Source organism: Cryptotermes secundus, unplaced genomic scaffold (assembly GCF_002891405.2).
Source record: "Cryptotermes secundus unplaced genomic scaffold, Csec_1.0 scaffold213, whole genome shotgun sequence".
In the NCBI taxonomy this organism is placed as follows: Eukaryota; Metazoa; Arthropoda; class Insecta; order Blattodea; family Kalotermitidae; genus Cryptotermes; species Cryptotermes secundus.
In genome coordinates, this window is record NW_019731264.1 from 2596053 (window position 1) to 2617967 (window position 21915).

At 41.2% G+C, this 21915-nt stretch overlaps 1 protein-coding gene across 1 annotated transcript; it reads left to right on the forward strand.

The window, feature by feature from the left end:
* Window positions 1-541: 541 nt before the first annotated feature.
* Window positions 542-20395, forward strand: LOC111866737. The gene is made up of 9 exons (XM_033752386.1): window positions 542-628; window positions 2557-2664; window positions 4891-5069; window positions 10131-10211; window positions 11641-11740; window positions 14335-14469; window positions 16285-16395; window positions 18835-19013; window positions 19927-20395. The coding sequence occupies exons 1-9, from the start codon at window positions 562-564 to the stop codon at window positions 20008-20010; spliced, it is 1044 nt and encodes a 347-aa protein (XP_033608277.1). The 5' UTR covers window positions 542-561; the 3' UTR covers window positions 20011-20395.
* The last annotated feature ends 1520 nt before the right edge of the window (window positions 20396-21915 follow it).

Genomic DNA, 21915 nt, shown 5'->3' on the forward strand with positions numbered 1-21915 from the left:
CCGTGTATGTGTCCCCATTAATAAGCCGAAATAGTGAAGCCAGAAGAGACAGCCGTTGCTAGGCAAAAGATATGTAACCAAGTTCCCGCGGCAACGAATATATACGCAACAATAGAAAAACTGTTGGATCCGGTGTCTTCTGTTTAGTCCATGTCATATCAAATATTCAATATATGAAAAGAAATTAGGCGATTAATTTTTCACAGAATTTTCTTTTCTTACATTATGCATTGTCACATTATCATACTTTCATACTTTCAATATAATCTGTACAATTCTGCACCTTCTTTTCGACGCCTTGACGATGAAATAGGTATTTCAATATTCAGTCAGTTATCTCCCTGTCACAAGTATTATGAATTACTGTGACATAATATTGAAAAAAAAATCGCGACATATCTCACTGTGATTACAACGACTTTATCGGTTCGGTCCGTATTCCATTCTTTCATCTCGTAATCACTAAAATGTTTGTGTATATAAGGCACAACCTGAGCATGAGCAAATCACTCTCTGCCGAAACATCAGAAGCTGCAGCAAAGAAGAGTAGAAAAAAGGAAGATGTCTCTCAGAATACTAATTGTGGCTGTCCTGGTGTCTTCAGCCATGGCAACTAATTTCCGCACATGTAAGCAACACTTTCATACATGCATAACCTTACTATATATATATATATATATATATATATATATATATATACTATTCCCGTGCAGGAAATCTAAACTGTAATTTGAGGAATTATATTTATTTTTCCGTGTTTTGTGATAGTAGTAATGGATAGTTTATTACCTGCATAAAACACCTTTAGGTTGATTAGTAAAAATGATAATTTATGCCTTTATGCCTTCTCTATCATTCCAGCATTGATCCATAACCATTCATCATCTGGCAGCTCCATCTTCACAGGAAAAAATGTTCTCCAGAAGTTTACAAGTCGAAGTTAAGCGTTTCCATTGCCACGCCGCCTTATCTTATAGTAGAACAAGAGAATAGTAACATTTACTTAATGACTACATTTCTCACAGTTGTCATGGTCTCAAATTTTTCTTTTATGGAACAAATAGCATTGAAAGTACTTGGCCTGGACTCGAACCAGTGCTTGTAACAGTAATATCTTTAAGATTTTTCTTTCATAAAACGAAGAAATTTGCACTCACTAGGATTCCCAGTCTTCATTAGTCGTCTTCTAGCAAAGGATCTCAACAAAGAAACTAGCACTTCAAATCACTATGAAATCTTCTTGCTATCTCGTCTTCAATCACTCTGGAACCAAGGAACTAAAAATTCTTCTGGACTCACTCCTCCAGCTTACGACTGACTCATAACTTGTAACTGCCTTGAACGAATTCTATCACTCTTACTTACACACCCGCGGAACGGACATGGATCTACAGAAAACACAGCTTCCTCTATTGCTGTGTGTTTGACCGCATTTACAGAGCTGTTGCCTCGCAGAACATTGATCAAAACCGTTAACAATATTTATACGTAGTAATTTCTGTTGTTGGGTTCAACGTTCTTTATTTGTGGAGGATATTTCAAGCCTAGCGGTTATGTAGTGGACAATGAATATGCAATTTATATTCAGAGAATACGATACAATTCAGCCTGCTGTCCAGGAATTCCACTGCAGGATCAAACAAAAGCCACGGCAACCCTCAATCATCACAATCAGTGCTCCTTAACGACTCAAAGCAGATGCCTTCAGAAAAACAGTTAAAGGTTCGGTCAGTCTGCTAGGATATTTTCGATACTTAATTTACGTATTTCAAACATCGGTCTAGGATCCTAAATATAGAACAGGCTATCAGAGTCTCCGTAGATGAGTAAAAATCATACAAATTTTGATAGAGATCATTGTTGACCATAAATTACTTATGAAAAGATAAGTATAAACACGCCAACAAATTTATCCAGTTTCTTTTATGATAAAATAATCTTACAAACGAACAATAAAAACAAAAAGAAACACCGCTTATTTGAAACATCACTAACATTCATAAAACGATATCTGCCATGAAAACTCACGGGCGCAAGCGATATTACGGCCATACGCAAGCCTACATATGGCCACAAAGCGATAGTGTTCATATAATCCTTAGTATGCAAAACAGATCAAATTTTGTCATTAACATTATAACTGAGAATACGAAACTCATTTACACACCATTAAAATTGCGTTAAATTACAGACATTTCAATGATTATTATGAGCCTATCACACATAACACAACCTTCAGTGTCATGCTGAGAAGAGAGCATAACAGGCATCTACCTGAATTTACAAGCGTTCAACACTGGCCAGTACCCTGAGGCAAAACGAATGCAATCACACATTTTCAACCATTTCTCTAAGACCCATTTCGGTACAGTCATGCTATCTAACACTTCCAAGTGGTCTCCTTCCTTCAGGGTTTCCAACTTGCAAATGTGTTTATATTAAACGCCAAGAAGTTTCGTAGGGTGTCCAAGTCCCTCAAATAAAGATATTGTTCCCATACTTGTCTGTGGAAGTCTGCAATGCAGCGAGTGACACACACGCGCACAAATGTTTCAGGCGATAAAGGGCCCAAGCCGATAGAAGTTCGAGTGAAAGGTTGTGACGAGCTGCCCTGTATCATTAAGCGTGGTGAAAACATTGTAGCCGAGGTGGACTTCGTGGCGGGTAAGATCCTTTTTTTTTTCTGTTATCGGCGACATCCTCCGTATGTTTCAACTAAGTTCATTTCTTTGGGTTATCTGAAAGCTTCTCGATCTGCTCACATTTTCTAATGATAACAAAATGAACACAAATTGTGTTTATCAATGAATGTGGGAGGGACAGGAGCCAGGTTCACAAGACAGATTTTATCTCGATAAGGTTGACAGTCTTCGATATTGACAGCAATGGATCAGTGTAAAATTCCTGTTTTAGCCTATCTTCTTTATTTTAAAAAATGAAAGGAGGCTTATGAAATCATCTTGCTGTCTGTCTGTTTACCCGTCTGTCTATCCTTCTGTGTCTGTCCACCTGTATATGTATAAAGGTAAAAATATCCCTACAAGAGGCCGTGGAGATCCACACGGTTGTGAGACGTAGAGGCTCCCGCATTGTCTAGACAATAGGCTCATAGATGGCGGCGAGGTTGTTAGCCTTACACGCCGGTCATCCTTTACCCCACAGTAAGATTCCTGATACTCATTTCTGTTAGAGGCTGAGTCGACCCCAGGGCCATATTGCGGCTGGAAGGATTTCCACCTCATCGGGACACGTAACCGCCGCCTTCCGGCTTGTAGCAACCAACTACGCTATCGTGTGCCTTCTTCTGTGTATACCCCCTATTTTTTATTAGGTGGTTTATGAAATCTCCTTGCTCTCTGTGTCTGTGTGCCCCTCCCCTCTAAATCTTACATATTATGAGGCTTAATTAGTGTATCTGTGACCCCTTATCGTTGCTAGGCAATGAGTCGTCTGTGTGTTTTTGTGTCCCCTTAATTATTTCTTTTTCTGTGCGGTCCTTGTGGTGCAAAGAAAAGTAGGCGGTTAGTTCTTCGAAGAAATTCTTGGTCTACATAGACTCCACGGAGACTGAGATACAAATCGCACAGCGGGACGAGTTTTCTGTCTGCATACAAGTCAAAGGGAAGTCATTCCAATTCGCTGCTGTTTCCATGGCCAAAACAATTTCCGTGTTCCAGCCGTTGCTTCAGTGTTGGAAACGAAGGAACTGACTTCCGGAAGGCCATGATAAAGAAGTAGAAACAGTAGTCAAACAATATCAGAAGCCCAGGAAAGCGAATTCTACAGATAATGGATAGAAAAACGTATCCTAAAATATGATAGGTAAAACAGCTTACGAGTAAAATAATGACTAGATTTAATAAAACACAACTCCGGGCGAAAAAAATTTCCACATGGTCAGAGGCTAAAAACAAGGTAGATTCAAACAGTATCGGAAATTCAACTGTATATGAGAAATTTTAACCTCATATTCCATAATTTTTAATACTGTTCAAATATTCTTTAATATTTCTAGTTATTATAATTTTAGAGCCATAGTTCAAGCGGTTAGTCGCTGGCTTCCCACTGCGGCTTCCAGGATTCGATCCCGGGTCTGGTCAAGTGGGATTTGTGGTGGACAAAGTGGCGCTGGGGCATGTTTTCTCTGAGTACTTCGGTTTCCCCTGCCAATCTTCATTCCACCAATTGCTCCACAATCACCCTCACCTATCATCTGGGGCTGGTACAATAGGCCAGAAGTGGCTGCAGTACAAGGGACTTAGTCCCACCCCACTAGCAATAAAAAAAATATAATTATGTAATATTCACTTCTGTATACATAATTCTAAAATCCTATATTCTCAATATACAATATCTTTTAACACATTAATCACCTTCGATATAATATTATCCAACAATATTTTGAAATACTAAAATTCCCTGTATATTTTTTCTGATAATTTTGCTAATGGTAAAATTTAATTTTCATCATTACGTAAGGTACAGCTTTTACAACTTTTATAACTGTATAATATGCATGAATGGCACCAGAATATGGATCCATACTAGAAGTTCAATTAACCTTGGCTGTATTCTATATAATACCGCCTAATGATAGCCGCATGAGGACCAAAACACGTCGTGATAAGAAATAAAGTTCAATCTTAATAATATTAATTGATTGAAAAACTTTTTGTTGTGTTGATGGATACCATACCTAACCATATCAAATAATGTTATGGCACTGACCGTCGCTATGTCACAATGACCTTTTTCTTCCCCGGCTTTCAGGGTCCCACTAAAATTACCTGGTACCCACATTCTAAACTAGTTGACCTCGTGTATTTAAGTACTGGGCCTTGCTTATGATGGTTTACAAAGCTATGCATAACCAGTTTTCGTCGGTTGCAGAAAAAAGCGTTGAAAGCCTGAACGTCAAAGTAAAGGCCACAGTGCTCGGAATCACCGTGGACTACCCGCTTCCACAGCCAGACGCCTGCAAATCGCTCATTGACTCAGCGTGTCCTCTGGAGGCTGGTGATATCGCCACTTACACACTCGACCTGCCTATCACTCCAGTAATTCCAACGGTAAGCAATCACTCACTCATGGGGCTGAGCCCTTCTAGAGAAGCATTTTACGGAACCCGAAGGTTCATTGATGTGTTCACATAAACCCTTCACTGGTCCCTATCCTGAGCCCCATGCTGTCTCACTAAGATACATTTTAATATTGTCCACCCACCTACGCCTTGGTCTTCCCAGTGGTCTCTTTCCATCTGGCTTTCCCACCAATATCCTATATGCATTTCTTTTCTTCAAAATCGTGCTACATGCTTCGCCCACCTCATCCTCCTTGACTTGATCATTCTAATTATACATAGAGAAGAGTACAAGTTGTGAAGCTCCTCATTATGCAGTTTTCTCCAGATTTCAGTCACTTCATCTCTCTTCGATCCAGATATTCTCAACAGCCTGTTCTCAAACATCCTCAGTCTATGTTCCTCCCTTAATGTCAGAGACCAAGTTTCACACCCATACAAAATCACAGGCAAAATTATAGTTTTTTATATTCTAGTTTTTATGTTTTTGGACCGCAGACGAGAAGACAAAAGGTTCTGGACTGAACAGTAGCAAGCATTGCCCGACTTCAATCGCCTCTTAATTTCCTCCTGAATCAGGTTTTGATTTGTTATCGTCGCTCCCAAATATCTGAACTGTGCCACATTTTCAAAACATCTGTCTCCTATCTTTATGTTATGATTTGAACTGCATTTTGGTGATCAGACAGTAGCATATACTTAGTATATAGTATATATATTTATATACATACTTGCGTCAATTAAAGTTTGTGTATTTTCTTTATGGTATCTACACTATCACCCAGTAGGTTCACATCATCGGCATAGACCAACAGCTGATGTGTCCCGTTTAATTTCAGTCCCACCTGGTTTCCCTGGCCCTTCCTAATGGCATATTCTAAAGCAAAGTTGAAAAGAAGTGGCGATAAAACATCTTCTTGTTTTAGACCATTTTGGATAGGAAATTTATCAGAAAAATATTTACCTACACGTACTTTACTATACGTTTCGTTTCAACACATTTTGATCAACCTAACTAGTTTCATGGGTATCCCAAACTCTATGAGAATACTGTACATTACTTCCCTCCTAACTGAATCATAGGCTTTCTTGAAGTCTGTGAATAGCTGATGTACTGTCTCATTGTACTCCCATTTTTTCTCCAGTATCTGATGAATGCAAAAGATCTGATCTGTAGTTGATCTGTTACGTCGAAACCCACACTGATGATCCCAATAATTTCACTTATGTATAGAAGTAACCATCAGAGAAGAGTGTGAATAAAATTTTGTATATTAGTAACAATCACTAAGAAAATTATATGGATGTTCTTTCGAAAAAGTTGCAATGAAAATTCCTAACTCTCTGCGAGTCGCGTGAAGAATAATTTTTACTTGGTTCTTTTACAGTGCCGTATCAACACTTAAGGTTATTTAAAAGAGATGACTTGCTTAATAGTTAATAAAAAACCGAGTTATAATTTTTTTATTTTTACAATTAGCACCGAAATTTCTTGTGTGTGAAAGAATGAACAAAATACGTAACCAAAAGTAGCTACTACTGCGCGTGCTATGTGGATATTACTAAGCTTCTCAAGTCAGGCGCAATGCACTTTACGCTTCGTCTTTAAGCAGGCGCCATTGTGTTGATATGCTGTGTCATCAGCGCAAAAACGTTTCCACGAATTCTAAGTACATGTACACAAAGCACATTCTGCCAGAGATTAGTGCAGGCCGTGGAGGCCCACGGGGTTTGTGTGACCACGACGCTCCCAAATTTCTCTAGACAGTCCGCGAGTATATGGCGGTGATGCTGACAGCCTTAAGCGCCGGCCGACCTTTATCCCCAGGAAGTTTCCTGGTACTCATTTGCGTTAGACGACGAGTCGACCCCAAGGATATAGTGTGGCTAGAAGGGTTAGGACAATTGAAAAATCCAATAACCTCATCGGAATTCAAACCCGCAACATTCCGGCTTATAGCATAATACCTCAACCAAGTACACTATTGTGTACATGTCTTTAGTAAGATACTTAGAATACTTAAAGTTCAGAAAATCGTCGACTTTTGATTTCGAATTAGGTTCGCCACTGCTGTGAAAGTCGATAATTTCGAGTTGTAAATCAAGTTCAGCACCGCAATCTGACGCTTTGAAACGGTTCGAAAATGCTGTAATCTAAGTCCGGAAACCTGCCCTTTCGGCACACGAACCTTTAGATAAGATCTGCATACTTTACAGAACACTGTATGATTTAGGGCTCTCTCAGCTGCGGTTATGAAAAGCCCTATCTTGTGGCATATATTTCGTTAAATATAAGTGGACGTTTCGGAGGAACGTGTGGCCTCCATCTTTAAGGCCGAAGAAAAAGCCAAACAAGAAATTAGCGTGAAGCGGGCTGTCCGGCTTTATGCCCTAAAAGTCAGAAATCTTCAATATACATAAACATATTTCCCGGTTAATTTCTCTTGAAGTAATCACCTTTATCTTCTTATTTCTTCAGCCACTGATTGTATTTTGGGAAACTGAACAATTTCAGCTGTAACATATAAACTTAATATTTATATCATAACCATGCGCGTCATATGTTCTGCAGCGAACTGGCAAACTGGCAAAATACACAGGGCATACGAATATCACCGATATCAGAACCGGTAGGCAAGTATAAAGCTCGGATTGGAAATGCAACGGAGCCAGGCGCGGCAGATATACGATTTATTTGTCTAGTAATAAATACAAAACATGTCTGGGCATAAAGAAATAAATTATTCATTTTTTTTTCTGAGGGAAGAACAACTTTGTAAGGCCGAAAGCCTCTTTCACAAGTCCATGGATTGTGATTTTCTGTATGCAACGAATAGAGTTAAATTTTACGCACTCTGGGCGTGAAAGAGTTGCTGCACAGAATCGGAGGAGCAAACATACTAAGGATAGAGCTGCTCTAGCCGGAAACAGACGTTATAGCATAAGAAAACTATAATAGATACTAGGGCCTGCGTGATATAACAGTGTAGGCATATGCGTTCAAAGCGAACAATTAACGGTGCTATTTTTCTGTGTAATACTTCCTGGACATATTTTGCTAATGTAGATTCTAAAGGGTTCTGACAACGTGGATGACACACAGAATTACTGGATATTTGGACTTTATCCATTGTCCGGAATTCTAGGTAATAGAGGACACTCTATGTAATAGAGAACACGACGTGTCGGAAACTGGATCTGTTTCCGTCTTCAGGTGAGAAAGGGAAACAGATCCACTTTCCGAAACGTCGTGTCCTGTTACCTAGAGTGTCCTCCATTACCTAGAATTCTGGACGATGGAAAAAGTCAAAAACCTCAGTAATTCTGCTTGTATTTTAATGTTATATTTAGAATTCGGAGTAACTTTTATATAAGCCAATGCGAAGGTGGAAACTGATATAACAGAAAAGTAGAGACAAAATTTGAGGTCCTCACAGAGGTGGTTATGAAACGTTCTGTTTTCTGGGATACAAGGACTACACAGCCTTATGTCCCAGGACATAAAACTCTTCAAGTAAAGGCAGTCCATGTGATCTGCGCCATTGTTCTAAGACAACGCATCTGGTAAATGTTTACTGTTACTAAATTCAAATTAGTGTACTATCTAAAACGCTTAAAGATTAAAATTTACCTGTTGTTTAGTATTGGTGTAAACTTCTGTCTGTCACTCTGAAGGGAGACAATAGCGCTGACGAGTGACTGCAAGCAGAGGGCCGAAGGTGACATGTATTGGTCAAAATAGAAATAAAGTAAGACTGGAGAAACTTACATAATGAGAGGCTTCATAATAATGTACTATCACACACTATTTAGAACGAATAAATCAAAGCGAAACATACACTAAGCGTGATGGATATGAGAACAGAATAGTATATGTTAGCAACGGAAAAACACTGAATTTGAAGGGACCACTTGAACACGTAGGCCCAAATTGAAGGGTGACGTTGAAATGGATCTGAGATGATAGGCAGGGTGTGGATGCATGGACTAAAATGATGTCGCACAGGATATGACCCAATGGGAATATTTTTGTATTAAGTCAGTTATTCAGTATTGAGGGGGTGGATTTCCCCATGCACCGCGACTAATAGTCATACCCTACCGGTTCTGGTGCTCGCTATCAGCCCCTTTTTGCCAGCGAGGTTTCGACCCTCTACTGGCAGTGGTATCTGATAATTAGTCCCTTTCTGTCAGCGAGGTCGGCCCTCGTCTGACAGCGGTACCTAATACTTCCCCATCTACCGGAGGCATTGGAAACTACTTGGGCGGGAAACTTTTTGCCTAATTTAGCTCAGAGGTCTCCTAGAGACACGGGACCCACGGCTTAAAGTCCCTCCCGGAGGACTTGTTCCCTGAATTTTTCCGCCCTTAAAAATTCGACGACCTCCGCCGGGTTTGAACCCGTGTACCTTGAGTCATGAGGTGGGAACGTTACCCCTAGACTACGGAGGCCGCTCTATATTTTGATATACTTTTGGGTTCTATAATATTAGGGAATTTTCTGACTAGCTGAGTAATTATCAACATTTCAGATTAGTCTCTTTAACACGGAGTTAGTTAATATCGGAATTACAGACCTCTAATATGGGAATGATGCATGTGAATTCATCTTTGTAAACAAAAAGAATGAAGAAACACGAGCGTCAAGTGAAACATGGATATCTGTGTAATCTAAGAGTGCGATCCTCGCTTGTACTCGTAATCAGTCAGCTTCGCTACTGTCAGCCAGTAGGGCGGACAGTGGGAGATGTTGCGGTTGTACCCACACTATAATTTCTCTGTTAATCCTCTTAAATTTCAAGCAGAAGCATTTTCATAATATAGGCGAATGTTTACGTGCAGTATTAGTTTGTTTCAATATATCATGTTTATGCTTTCCTCCGTCTGTGAGTGCTGATCAACTTGTACATCCATTGCTACAGTTCTCTAAGGCCACAGAGGATTGCCGACTTCATATTCACTTGGTACTCACGAAGGCAGGGTGTGGCGCTGACAGTCAGCGAAGGGCGATGTGCGTGGGCCACCCGCTGATAATATTCCTTTGTTTCAGGTGCCTTTTTCAGTTGATGCTTCACTCATTAATGGAGACTCAGAAGAAGTAGTTAGCTGCTTCGGTATCGACGGAGAAGTTGTTGCATAAGCTACGTTCATCCAGATGACTATTCGCAATAATACAACTTCATTACCATCAATATGCGGTTTTTTAGTTATGAAAGATTATGAAAGAAAATTGTTTGTATCGATATAAATTTATGTTGCAATCACTACTGCACTAGTAACGTTGAAATAAATTATTCGTTCAACTAAGCACTGATACTTGTGTTATTAACATGAAAACTCGTACCATGAGTATCGTAAGGGTCCAAGCTAACAGTCACCCTGCGATCGACCTGTCACGAGAATCAAATGTAGACCTTTCTGCGTATCAACCAGAAAGTCATTCTTATTATCTTACCAAACCAAATGTAACGCGCTTTCGAAGGATTATCTATCAATCTATCTATCTATGGCTCTACAGCCCTTTGTTGGACCTTGACCGCAGTTGATAGGACTTCTTTGACTGGGTATCAATCAGCCGCAAGGCCGCTACCTGCATAAAGGACAGCACAAACACAGAATAAACGCACACACAGGTATCCATGCTTTCACTGGGATTCTAACCCACGATCCCAGTGTTTGATCTTGCTTAGACCGTTCATAAATTATTCTGACAAAACATACAGCTTTAGTGACATGGACGAGATATCTCATTAAGAAGAATCGAACAGTTCTTTTCTGAACGACGTATAAGTGAAAATAAAATGTCTTGCTCTTTCTTACTAATGAGTAATTTATTTTACAATGGAAAGAGAGAAAGAGAAGGGGTTTACTTTTGATTTATATTCAGCATGAAAGGCTTATTAAAATATGCTCCTGCCGAAATGTGGTAACCAAACGCAATTCAGCAGCAGACCTGCCTGTTCGAGACGAACACACCTCTTGATGAAGAGAGTCGTCTTCTGGGTTTAGGCACCGTGTATTCTTCGTGTTGGCCGACGTTTCGGAGGAACGTAGCGCCTCCATCTTCAGAGCAGTTGANCCTCTTGATGTTTACAAATAGGCCTATTCCTATAGCCTAAGCCTATTCATTATGAATGGAGTATTTTCCTCTGAATTTTCAATAAGCGCAAGGCAGTAACGTGCTAGTTTCTTGTAGAGCAGAGGCGTGCTCACTGTTCTTTGGTGTTAAGTAAACACACCGATTGCTGTCACGACAAGATTCAACCACTATAATGTGGCGTATCGCCTAAAAGACTGAATATCTGAGCGGGCGTCCATTCCTTGACAACGGCTGTTAAAACAAGTTTCCGAGAAAGCGCATAGAGAGACGTCCATTGCTAGACAACGGATCCGTAGCTACGTTTCCCATACAAAAAGGAACAGTGAATACCTCGTTGCGTAGGCGGCAATTGTAAACACGTGCACTGGCACATGTTACCACGGGAAGGAAGGTCGGAGCTACTGCAGTTCCCGCTGCATCGAATACATTTCGAGATGTCTTATAGGCCCTCCTACTGTAGAAGATAAGAGACAAAACGAAACACAGGACAGAGAGGATCAGAGAAGACTGGAGTGGAGATGAGATCAGGGAAGACCAGAAAAGGAGACAACAGATCGGAGGTCAGATCAGAGACGATGGATTAGTCAGGTCGCATCGTCTGGAAGAAGCTATGTCAGGACACGTACACCCACAGCGTCATCCGTCGTACGACGTCCGTGCGGTTCATGTCGCATCAAGTAGTAGAATATAAAGTGTAGTCTTAGCTTTCATACGTGAAGACATGCGACATCTACCGTATGACAGTCAGAGAGCAGTCGGACCAAACCACACGAACTGCGACAGCCTTCCGACTGTCGCAGGCTCAGTGGGTGCTGCAATCCAGGTCTGTGATTGACATTACGCGACTTCATCCTTACGAATCCTGGGTCGTCTGTTTCGCGTTACTGAATTAGTTCTTATCGTTGCATTGTTGTTACGAAATTGAGAAAGTCACTGTAGTGTGAAAAGGAGGTCGTACGACATTCTTCCGTACGACCGATGTCGCTGTATATGTACGTGCCCTCAGAGTGACTGCAAATATGATTGTAAACGAGTTATCCAATAAAACCGCTTCATCTCCTCCGCAACCCATTCATTATTTGTCACGGAACCTCGGACACGTGACAGCACTTTACCCTGAGATATTCCAGAACTAAAATATATTTCCTAAAGACAGTTTATGAGCACCGCATACTGCACGGCTCAGGTTTGATTCCCGGTAGTGCTAGATTTTTCTCTTCTCCATAGCGACCAGCTCGACTTTGAGGCCCACCCAGCCTCCTACCCAAAGCGTGATGGAGGCTCTTTCCCAGAAAGTAAAGCGACAGTGAAGTGAAGCTGACCACGCACCTCCATATAGTGCCGAGGTCAAGAAAGGTGGAGCTATACCTCCTATTTTCATCTCATAGCGCTTAAACAGTGACGCACCGGGACAACTTTACTTTCATATTTTTCTTTCCAGCTAATTAAAGTTCACCATCGCCGTCCTAATTTTTTGCAAACATAATTCGGTGGACCACAAAAACACGAATCTCGGAAAGAAAACAAGATGACTTGTATAGCGACCCGCCCGCCGTATTATGCCTTGATGTTTCGTATTTCCTTTTGGTGATGGTTTAAGGTGAAGGGATGCATTAATCTCGCCGTTCTTTAACTCTGCTTTATAACATGGCAACAGGAGACGTTCAGAGGAGTAAGGCCAGAAGAAGAATATAATAAATCAGCATCTGTATCACACCGCTATTATTTTGTGAAGTGAAAACAAGTCACCATAAAGTGTCAAGACAAAGAGCTCAGTACGGAAAAAACTATAAATAAACGCACAGAAAACTATGAACATGATCATGGCTCACACACAAAATGTATGTTAAAAAATAAAAATAATTAGGAATCTTTCAAAAAAGGGACAAAATTCAACTACCTCGGAACAATTACGACGGGAGCTGCGTAATTCGTGAAAAAAATCGCAAGTTTATTAAATTCGGGGAAATGTTTGCTACGATTCGATTCAGCAGGTTTCATCTCAAAGTCTCCTATTTAACAAATACTGAATAGAATATTGTCATGTAGTGACTAGAGAAGAGGCTTGGATTGTTAATTGGATTTATTGAACTCTTAAAACAACTCGTGAATACAAATAATTTCGACAGTCTCACTTGAGTTACATACTCCAAAAATTACTGTAACTTCAGCACCCATCAAGCCTTCTCGGCATTAGTTAGCCGTTGTCTGGTAATGGCTTTCAAAGGTGGATGTTCCCTTCCTCTGGGTTCCCGAACTGTCCCCAGTCTCAGCTATCGGCCTCCCAATTTTCACAACTGCAGCTCTCAACTGACTCATCCAACTGAACTGCTACTCCTCGTTGTATAGCCCCGGCACGGACAGCACAGAAAACATCGCTTCCATTATTGAGTGTAATCGCGTTTCCGGTGAAAGGAAATGTGTCCACAGGGTTCTTCCTTAACAATGGGCGTTGTGCTACCGCCTGTTTACACAGCTGTTACTTGACAATCGATTTTCATGTCACAATTTACTAAACTACACTTTTACCTATCGATTTATACGGGCATGAAACTAAGTCTCTCACAAAGACTGAGGGCTCTTGAGAACAGCGCTGAAAAGGAATTTGTACCTCAGTAAAAGAGAGCAAAAGTAGTATGAGGAAAATACTTAACGAGAGGGTCCTGAATTTGCATTTTTCACATGAATTGGTTAGTGTGAGGGAATTAATAAAATGACATAAGCAGGATGTTTAACACGCACGAGGAATAGGTCAATACCATACTCAAGTGTAGTTGACAAACCTCGAAGACAAAATGACATTTGGGATGCCTGGGCATACATAGATAAGAGGATAATATTAAAACGGGCATCAAAGAAATAGGACTTGGACCGGGATCAACTCGCCAACAACAGTTCCAGTCGGCAGTGAGTCTTCAACTGCCATAAAAGCCGACATATATCTACACTAGCTTAGTAACTGTCAGCTTCTGAAGAGGGACTATGCTTCGTGTAATTTGCTAGACAATACGTATGAGAGCGCGTCGTATGGATACTGTCGTGTAGATCACTTTGGGGTGAATATTTCGAGAATATATATTTTGTGAGAACTTTAAGAACCAATTCCTACGCCCTTTGAATATCTCACTCTGTAAATTCCCCTCTTATTTTCCAGATTTCTGCGCTCCGTTTCACCTGCAAAGAACGAGTACGCTATTAGGAGCTTATATATTCCAAGTGAGAAGAATGATCAGACTACTTGCATTCCTGGTCCTTGCTACCACAGTATTGGCCACGACATTTGACAAATGTAAGTTCGCATAAAATGTTATTTTACCATTAAACGAATAAGCAACGGGATGGCCACAATTTGCAAATCCGGTATGTGCGTATGCATGTATGTTTAAACTATGAACATATTACTCTCATATTGTCACGTGTTTCAGTGACTAAGACACGGGTTTGGATTGGTGAACCGGTTTATTGGATATTCACTGGTCATAACTACTACAATTAGTTCTTACACTCTCAAGATTACTGTAACTATAGCACAAGTAACATTACAGACTAAGCCTTCTAATTCTTCTTCTGGCCATATTGCTGTTCCCTTGGAACTTCCGAACTCAACTGAAGTCAATTTCCATTCCCGTATTCTCTCATATCCTCTCGGCATGGACCACGCACAGATAACATAGCCCCTCCATTGTTGCCTAGCGCAGACCACACAGAAAACAAGTCACGTGATAACTATCTCGCCGGTCTACCGGCGCGCTGACTGCTGCCTAACAACCAGCTATAAACATTCGTCTCATTGTTGCGCGATCTTAAGCGAGGTGTTTATCGCGCCGTTGCATAGCTACATACGTTATATTATGTAACTATGCTTATCGTCATAAAAGTGTTTTGATATGACTTGCAGTTCACAGAAAATGAATCGGATTAAAGCTTCATGAAACCGTACGGGTGATCAAAGTAACCGAAAAATTATGTCAGAATTAAACGCAATTATTATGAACAAGCGCAAGAATAACATAAATTTTCAGAGAAAAGACTTTAACAGAGAAAGAAGACAACAGCCCGATGAGATGATAAACAGGGTTGAACAGTGATATGTTGGGTTTTTGGACTTTATCCATCGTCCTGGTTTTTAAGATAACAAATAAAAACACGACGTTTCGGAAACTGGATCTGCTTCCGTCCTCAGGTGAAGGAAAAGGGAAACACCTATTCTGTTGGGTCCAGCTAGCCTCAATCACTGGACCAGTGATTGAGGCTAGCTCTTTCTAACGGACCCAACAGAATAGGTGTTTCCCTTTTTCTTCACCTGAGGACGGAAACAGATCCAGTTTCCGAAACGTCGTGTTTTTATTTGTTATCTTAAAAACCAGGACGATGCATAAAGTCCAAAAACCCAACATATCAGTGTGTAATACACCATCGTCAGAATCCTATAGTAACTAGGGTTGAACAGGACTCCTATTAATAAGGTGTGTGAACTACTGTTAGCTATGTTTCAAAACACCCGAATGCAAATCCCGCTGCTCACCGTCTAAGAAACCCCGACCTGATGCCACAGTTCAGCTTTTTTTTAGACATGCAATGTTTGATTACGACGATGGTGGTAATAAAATTCAGTTAAATAAAAATCTAAATTAACAGTGAAGTATTTTTTATTGCTAGTTGGGTGGGACTACGTCCCTTGTACTGCGGCCACTTCTGGCCTATTGTACCAGAGCCAGATGATAGATGAGGGTGATTGTGGAGCAATTGGTGGAATGAAGATTGGCAGGGGAAACCGAAGTACTCGGAGAAAACCTGCCCCAGCGCCACTTTGTCCACCACAAATCACACTTGACCAGACCCGGGATCGAACCCGAGCCGCCGCGATGGGAAGCCAGCGACTAACAGCTTGAGCTATGGCACGGCTTAACAGTGAAGTAAGTAACAGCAGGTGGAAAACTGACCTAATTTCATTGAAGTCTGCACCTCGTGAGGGCCAAAACGCTCAGTTTCCTTGCGCCTATAAACCTGCATTAGGACAATAAGTAGAGGAACACCTGTACCCATTCTCAGACTCTGAACTAAATATGTGTTCACCTAACAATTACTGTGCTCACCTCAACAGGTTCAGACGAGGAGCCACCTCCAGTCGAGCTGAGGGTGACTAACTGTAATGAACCGCCCTGCAAGTTCGTGCGTGGTAAAGAAATGGCTGCTGAAGTGGATTTCATCCCCGGTGAGTGACAAAACCACGGCAAAACCCAAATAAGCAACACAATATTCTTCATTCTGAAGTCATACATTCAAGTAGCTAAAACTAACTCTTGTACCAGAACCCGGTAGCGTAGTTGGTTGAGGCACTATGCTACAACCCGGAAAGTCGCGGGTTTGTATCCCGATGAAGTAGTTGGATTTTTCAATTGACCTATTCCTTTCAGCCGCACTATGGCTCTGGGGTCGACTCAGCCTCTAACAGGAATGAGTACCAGGAATCTTCCTGGGAGTAAAGGGCAGCTGACGCGTAAGACTAACAACCTTATCGCCATCTGTGAACTAGATGTTTAGAAAATGTGAGGGCCTCGACGTCTCATAACCCTATGGGCCTCCAAGGCCTGTTACGGGGAGAACTTTAGCTTTTAATAGACCCCGAAATTCCAACATCACTGGTCAATGAATTTCGCCAAATTACACGATCCTAAATCAATTACATCAAACTTTGATCATCAAAACTTATTTCCTTAAACTCCTTCCGCATTCAAATTTCCAACTTTCTCGATATCCCCAAACAATTCTGTGCGTAGGTTAGTCTTCCTGGTTGCAAGTACATGCACAGCCCAGCAACATAAGGCGATTTGCATGCTGTCACGATTCAGGGGATGTGTCTACAGACTATGGATTGAAAACTGCGTTTATTGACACCACTCGAAACTACACATAATTACAGCATTATAGGCCGGCGTCCCACCGCGGCGGCCCGGGTCTGGTCAAGTGGGATTTGTGGTGGATATAGTGGCGCTGGGGCAGGTTTCCTCCGAGTACTTCGGTTTCTCCTGCCAATCTTCATTCTACCAAATTCTCCATCATCATAATCACCCGAGCCAGGCTACAATATGCCAATCAGTGGCCGCCGTGCCGAGTGGACCCAGTTGGACTCCACCCCCAATAAGCGAATTAAAAAATTACAGCACTATCGTTAATCTCCCAAATTCACAAATCATCACAGCATACGCTAAGAATTTTCCAGCCTGTTGCGTCGTAATCAGCAGCTCCCTGGCAACGGTTTCTAACAGCGGAGATTCTACAGCTTCCCACGTTCAGGTCCTCTTGCCACAGTCGTCCTGCAGAACTCTTATCAATTCCCTTAGCTGGCAACTATCGACTATCACCTCCAGAACTCTCAGTCCAATTGTCTGCTGCAACTGCCAAGTATCTCGATGCTATCTCTTCTCAAGTATCTTCGACTGGATATTCTCAACTAACTCTCAGTTGGCCTGGGATTCTCTTTATATAGCTTCGTGAAAGACTCAACAGAAAACACCTTTACCTAAAAATCCCTCTGTTGCTGCTTGCATATTCGTTGTTGCGGGAAGGTGTTTACCGAGCTTTTGCCTAGCAATGAACATGTACTCTACTCCACTATTCCTGCCTTCAGAAGTCATGTCACAATATTTATGTATCCCTGTTAAGTTCAAGTACGTTTTCATAAATTAGGGCCCTCTGGAATATGATATAGGTATCTATCTACCAAATCCCACGGCATCGCATCTCAGGTGACCGCCATGAGAACCTCACAGTTCATACATGAAGAGTTGTTCAGGAGGGGTCCCTCAATCTCAGTCGTTACATTCATCAGTTCTTTGGTGCAGAAACGTTTCCATGATGGTAGGTCAGAGAGCATCTACCAAACATCAGTATCTTCCCTTTTTGCAATTCTCTTAGTACTGAACACACATGGACCCTCTCTATGACTACAGTGACTTATTTCACCTTCACAATTGGGTTGTCCACCACTAATATCTCCAACATGGCCGTTTCGAACACTGCGTCATCACAAAATAAAGAAAAGTGTAGTGATTCAATATTTGTGAGCTGAAGGTGTGAAAGATGATGAAATGCATCGATGACTATCAATACAGTACGCTGATAGTGTTTTTGCGCAGTGCAGTATGTACAAATGGATTGTCATGACATTGCTGAACAAGCAGCATTGCCAGAGGACCATCAGTTTTTACTCTGAGAATTTAAAGTATATTTGTACATACTGTATTGTTGAAGGGACGGCAACACTATTTTTAGCGGTGGAATTCAAGTGTCAAGCGGACACTAAACAATTTCTGTGGGATATTCCATTATTAAATAAGTATTATTAAGTATAACATTGAAGTTATTGTGTATTACATTATAAAAACCCCTCACACCTCTTATATCTTTGCCTTAAGTTGAAAGTGCAATAACTTTTTAAACGATCCAAACTGAACAAATGTTAATATAGTCTTCTTCATTCAAAGTCATCCGTGGAACATCTCACACTCCTCCTGAATCGCCCTATGTACTTCTTATTCAAAATAATGGGCACTCGGGTTTACGACGGCTGAAGGTTTGTAGCAATAAATCGTGGGAATATTTAGACTGCTTACGTTGTTTGGACGGCAGTTACATTTGAAGTTTTTTCCAGACCACGACATAACGAGCCTGACGCCCTACGTGCAAGCCATCATCTCTGGACTTCCAGTGAACTACTCGTTGCCACAAACGAACGCCTGCAAATCTCTTCTGGACAGAACGTGTCCACTGACAAAGGACGAGAAAGTTACGTACGTGCTGAAAATGCCCATCCTCTCAGTATACCCTCCGGTAAGTATAACTTTCCTGGACTGTCAGCAAGACTCGCCCAAGAGGGGTTGGAGGGGGGGGTAGGTATTAGTGATGGTCACTGATTAATGGAAACCCACAGCGAGAACGGTTTGTTGTGGTATTCCTAATTTTCCCCACTCGGATCCTGGGCAAGGTCTCAGAATATCCCACGACCGTCCCCTTCTGCGTCTTTCCCATAACATCATTTGCACTCAACCCATCATTCGGAGCTAGATACGAGGCAGTCAGTAAATAAGTCACCAATTGACATAAAGTATAAAATATATGATACTCTAACTCTTGTCCTGTCGCTTTACCAGTACGTCGAAACCCGCCGTATAGACGACTTTTAACTGTTGTCTCAGCCACTTCCGTTTCAAACGCTCCGTCATCAGCGAAACTTCTGCCACTGAGGAAGCAATTTATCGACCCAGTTGTGAACCGCTTTGTGTGACAAACACTTCCCGCAATAAACAAAAGACATTTCTCTATGAATATCCTTTGCCTTTCGTCCTTTCTTTCCAGAAAAGCCGACAACAGAACGCTGCTCTTTAGTAGTATACTCAACACGAGCGCTACTTTGACTACTGAAATCAGCCTTTGAACATGAGCATGCGCGTCTGCTACCTATACTGTCATGAAACTGGACTATGCTGCTACCTAGTGACACATACAGAAAACCATTTATATCCGTCACAGTTGTTTTACTTCCATTTTTGTCCTATTTACTGCTTCTTCTTCATAATTTATACAGTTTAAGAATCGTTTTTAAGCAGACGAAGAAAGTAACCGATAACTTGTCTAGATTAATTGATTCAGGTATCACAGTGGCCAGAATTTGTGTGAGCCACAAGGCCGTGGACGCGAAATAGAGTGTATTACATACTAAAACAGCATCAAATATTTGTTTCAGATTCCACTGACGGTGAAGCTCGCCTTGATCGACAACTCAAATCATATAGTCACATGCTTTAAGATCGCTGGGAAGGTGCAATAAGGAATGGCCACCCCAGAAATAAATAGATGGGAAACTTAATATTACGTATTTTAAAGTAGGTGAAAAGCTTCATACATTTTACTGTGCATAATTAATCTGTTTCCCTTAAAGCATTTCAAATATAAATCGATTATTGAGTCATGTAGCTGTTACCCCAGTCGCACAGGCATGGGCCTGTCAATGTATTAACAAGGAGTTCTTGCAACCAGGCATGTTTACTTCCCCGTTTTTAGTTTTAAATAAAATAAAAAATACATATATGATAGCATATTATCTAAATGTATACAAATATATAATGTACATGGTTCATACTGCACTATAAATGTTTGTGACGAAAGTTCCATATGACTCAGATAATAATAAATATAATCAGTAAAAGTTAAAATGTAAAGCTGTTCCTGTAACGGGCCGTGGAGGACCATAGTGTGGTGAGACGTCGAGGTTTCCACATTTTCTAGACAATCGACTCACAGATGATAGTAAGGCTGTCAGCCTTACTCGCCGGCCGCCATTTACCCCTAGGAAGATTCCTTGAACCCATTTCTGTCAGAGGCTGAGCAGACCTCAGGGACATACTGCGGCTGGAAGGATTAGGTCAACTGAAAAATCCAATGACCTCATCAGGAATCGAACCCGAGACCTTCCGGCTTGTTGCATAGTGCCTCGACTAACTATGCTACCACGTGCTCCACGCATATGCAGTCTCAATGTAAATTATGAACTGCTGAAGCCATATGGTGGAGCGTAGTTACAGCTCCCGGCACCAGATGCAGGTAGTGTTCGGCTTCATGAACCGTCTCTATAACACCGAGGAATAAAATCAAACAGTTGTGGTCTACGTCAAGATATATCACCACTTGCCTGAAAGGGCTGAGGAAAATGACAAAATCCTTCAGTCAAAACTGCAGCTCACCGAACTGAATTCTAACTCATGCCCGCCGGGATATGAACCATATGATTCGCCTTACTGCTGTTCGAAGCAAGCGAAGTTTCTGTTTTGTAATGTTCTCTAGAACTTCTGTACCCCATGTACTGTGTATTTTTATTCAGCTTGCAACATGTGAGTGCCTCAATGTGACTCATTATTATCTGCTGACTGTACAAGTAATTGCTACTGCGTATCTCCTCATTTGCTGTCTCTCAGTGGCCAGTCAAGTGGAAGACAAGTTTTCTGTCTTAGGCTGTCAGTAAGTGAAAACTGTGTTAGATTAAAAAACATGCACTCGAAAATACTGATTAAATTTTATCAGCTGCAAAAATCCCAGGTGTTCAGTGAAAGCATTATGAGTAATGTCTGTCCAGGAGCACTCGTCATGAGTTCTCCATTATGTAATTTTCTCAGTTCAGTCACGAAGGTACAAATTGAGATCCTTACGTCTTGTAACTTCCATAGTCTGGTTGTTAGTTAATTTTCTTATGTCAAAAAAATCTATTTTGCACTTTGCTATTGAAAATCTTCGATATTATATTTCGCTCGCATCTTAGGCACCAATACAAACCAGAAGACAAAACAAAGCCTTATGGACATTAATATCAATCCTTACATAAATAAATCAAATATATAACATCTTAACTGCTTAACTGAATAATGGTTTGAAGGTGAAGGTAAGGGGAAAGCTCTCTCCATGCCATGACATGAAATTATTACTTAAGGACGGTTACAAATTTCCAGCCATTCTAGACCTCGGTACGAGGTGCAGAGAGTGAAGAGTTCAGCGCTCCGTCCCCAGGATGTAACAACACTGATACATACTAGAAGTGAGACCGGGCAGGCCCCAGAACTGATCTGGACGCAGTGGAAAAATAAATATTCCTACCTTTGAAGGAAGCAGAAATAGCTGGTTTACGGGTGGGTATGTCGCTGTTGACGTAAACGCCTGCCGGTACATGTTACTAACAACGCAA